Source organism: Cyclopterus lumpus, chromosome 2, assembly GCF_009769545.1.
Source record: "Cyclopterus lumpus isolate fCycLum1 chromosome 2, fCycLum1.pri, whole genome shotgun sequence".
Classification (NCBI taxonomy): Eukaryota; Metazoa; Chordata; class Actinopteri; order Perciformes; family Cyclopteridae; genus Cyclopterus; species Cyclopterus lumpus.
The window spans coordinates 8,696,705-8,700,279 of record NC_046967.1 but is presented as its reverse complement, the minus strand read 5'-3'; the positions used below and the strand labels follow the sequence as shown (position 1 = coordinate 8,700,279).

The window sequence follows — 3,575 nt, the reverse complement described above, 5'->3', positions numbered from 1 at the left end:
GTCATTACTTTATTCCAGTTGTGACTTGCAGAATAACATATGTGTATACACCGTATATATATGTAGCTCTCCACACTTTTTCCTCCTCACCTAGAGCAAAAACAGTTACAGCTCTTTACTATAAACTATCCCAATAGTAAGTTACCCCTATATGGAGTTTCCAGAGTCAAAGCTTATCAACTTTGGAACTACATTTGAGGGTCACTGAAAACATTTCTGCTGATAATCAAACGCTTCTTCCTCCTTCTTTGGTGCCCCTCTCCTTCTGCCTCTCGGGCCTTCTGTGTCAAATACCTAATTCTTATATCTGTGTAGCTAAAATGCAAAAACAGACCAACAAACAGGTTCCTGGATGTAAAGAAGTATACGATGTGTCATGGCTAATAATATCCATGCGTGCTGCATGTAGAAGATAGAGCAAGCATGTTTTGTTTTTTAAACTCAAAACTCCAAATAAATATATATCATTATTACTGTACATTTTCAAGACAATACAATTAAAAAGACAAAATAATACAAATGCACAGCTTATACTTAAAAAAACATTTTTAAAAAAAAGAAAAAAACCTGACCGAAGCTTGTTTTATTTTGAAAACTCTCAACCGGAAGCCCGGACTCACACTGTGGACGTCTCTCTCTCTCTCTCTCTCTCTCTCTCTGCCTCTACTGGCTCCGCTCAGCATCTGTGTTCGCCAGAGTGCACGGAGCGCGCAGTATGGACCCGTTACGCATTACGCACGGCGGTGTCCTTCCTGGCACGGGTGGCTTTCTGACACGCGCTTCTGACTCGCGTCAAAGACACCAACTCGTAAAGAGCTGCGGCGACCCGCAGTGAAAAAAACAAAAACAAAGAGGAAGTCCGAGGTGTCTGCGCGTCTTGCACGTAGAAGAGGGAGAGAAGACGCGAGGGGATTCGTGGAGACTGTTGTTTTCTCCGCTCCGACGCGCGCGCGCACACACTTTTTTTCCCCTTCTTTCTAACGGGATATCATTTTCTGCATCTACACTTTTGGGGTGTTTACTATATGTGGATACTTATTCCGGACCATGGGAGACTCCGTGTTCCTCGACAGGCACAATTCCTACCTCGTAAGTACTCCGTTTATTGGCCATACATTAATTGGAAAGGCTCGGACGCGCGTGCTGATAGGGCGCGCGCGGAGGGGTTTTGCATCTTCTGAGAACCAGTCTGACGTGTACGCGTAGGTGCGTGATTGTGATCCTGCATGAAGATGACTTTTTTTTTTTTTTTTTGCATGTGGAATTGAAAAGCATATCTCCCTGCGTAACTGATATTGTGCAGAATTCTTCTGCATTTGTTCCCCCCCCCCCCCCCCTGTATTACAGAAAGAAAAGAAGAAGAACAAATGTGGGTGCATTTTAGGATTATTTGAACTTTGAAAGTTGTTATCATATTCAAAAGTCTTTCCCTGTCAAAAGCCAGTGAAGGCGACCTTTCTATCCTGTGATGGAACGCTTTTCGGTGACATGTGTATAGAGCGCAAGAACACAAGACCACACATGTTGCCCCCGCTTTGAGGAGGGGAGACCGCTGCTCCGAGATCAGCTCTGTGAAGACACAAGAGGCCTTTCGGCCGACAGCGCGTGTTGTGTTCCGACACGCCTCATGCGGCCGCATGAGGGCAAAACACGCTGGCGAGGGGGGTCAAGGCCGCGAGGACCGATGATGAACCAGCACCTTCAAAACGAAACCCTCAGCATTTCGTTTGGCTATTCGGCAGATTGCTAGAACAGGTTCATTCCGATGTGGGAATCCGATCGGTTTGTCTCGTGGACGCAGATTTAAAATCATCCACACACGTATTTTTTTTCTCCCATCTCCCCCTCCTCCCACCCCCCCCCCCCCCCCCCCCCCCTTCTCCTCGGTGAGGAATCCTGCTGCAGCGGTCTCGTCTCCTCTTTTACGAGCGATGCTCCTGCGGCTGGAAGCCCTCATAAAGCTGCGAGCACTGATTGGAAAACAATACAATTGTCTGTGGCTGTGTTGTGGTCTGGGTTTGGTGACGAGGCCTCAGCGCCAAATTGTTCTCGCTGCACTTCGCCACCAGTGTGCGTGTCATCTTTCTCGCCAAGTGAACCTTCGAGAGGTGAATACTTGTTGGCAAATCCTACTTATGGCTTTCAGAATGGGACATTTGATTGGACGTGAAGCTGCTGCGAGGAACTTTTAACTGGTCTTCCTAAAAGAAACTCCAGTGGCTTAGAAACACTACCACCTTTGACCACAGGGGCCGACAAAATCAACACAAACTAACAAGTTCCTCGTCGTAGCTTTAATTAAAGGCAAAATGAATACAACATTTAAGATGAGGCAGGCATTGCTTGAAAAATGAGAGAAACAGACTTATCAAATAGCTAAATCGTGGCCGATTTATTTATCGATCAGATCGTTACGTGGTTTCCGAGCCCAGCCTGTGCACAAAAGGCTAATTAACTCGTCTGCAAAGTTGCAGACAGCAAACATACCTCTCTACCTCTGGCTATAAAAAGAGAGTCAAGGATGGTCGCTATGCAAAGGTGAGAAATCCATTCGTGCAGCATCTGTTTGATATGAATGCATGACACATTTCCCCACGGGGCGAAGCAGCAGGTAAAGGCATGAGAGTGATGACCCTGACAGAGCATCGTGAATACTCGCCGACCTCCAGCCAGGCTGCTCGTTGCCGGCCTCGTCAATCCCTCACAACTTGGTACAAGAATGCGGCGAGAAAAAAAAAAAAAAAATCAGACTAAGAAGAAGCCGCTCCAAAAGCAAACCGCCGTTCGGCCAGATCACCAGACCCATGGAATACCATCGGTCTTCCATTACTATTACGAGGATTATGAGAATGATATACGGGCCAGTCTTTTTTTAGCCGACGTCGATTCATTGCATGCGAAGGGCGCTGAAAAGAGGAGCAAATCACTCCTAACATAACGACGTTATCAGACGGAAAGAGAGGAATGTATCCGCGCAGCTGTCGGTTAAGGAATGAGCATCTGCAGACACAGACATGGGTTCCTTAACCAATCCGTCTTAGTCCATATAATTGGGTTCTTTTTGGCACTTTTCTTTGGGTTTTCGACACTCGCGAATAATAGCGTTGAAATACCAAGTCGTGTCCGCCGGCATCAGGTGGATCCGTATGCCGACGCGTTCGACGGTGAGAACAATGGCTCTTTCTCCCTTGTTCTCCATCAGGGGGGGGGGGGGGGGGGGAGGTTCATTCACAGGCCGTAAAGTCGTTTGTCTTCTGGGTGTCACACGATGACGACGGAGAGATGGAGTTTGATAACAGCGAGCTGGCGCCCCGAGGCTTCTTTTGCCATAAATAATGACGTCTAGAGGTGGATTCATTTGTGTGGATCCAGGGCTACGTTACGCATGGCTGTGCATTCGCTGCTGCAGTTGAATGGAGTTTTTTTTTTTTTTTTTGTTGCATGAGCTCAGACTATACTGGATGGAGAGGTGCGCCCCCCTCCCTCCCCTCCCCCTTTCGCTGTGGTGGAAACTTGACAGAGAGCAACGCAAAGGAATTGTTGATCCCCTATATTGTTTACATCATCTCCGTCTC

At 47.2% G+C, this 3,575-nt stretch overlaps 1 protein-coding gene across 1 annotated transcript in view; it reads left to right on the top strand.

The window, feature by feature from the left end:
• The first annotated feature begins 634 nt into the window (after positions 1-634).
• LOC117745306 (rho GTPase-activating protein 6-like) overlaps positions 635-3,575 on the top strand; it is a 35,353-nt gene continuing 32,412 nt past the window's right edge. The window contains exon 1 of the mRNA XM_034553544.1: positions 635-1,089. Within this exon, the coding sequence (XP_034409435.1) occupies positions 1,048-1,089 (42 nt within the window). The 5' untranslated portion in view covers positions 635-1,047. The remainder of the gene's footprint in view (positions 1,090-3,575) is intronic.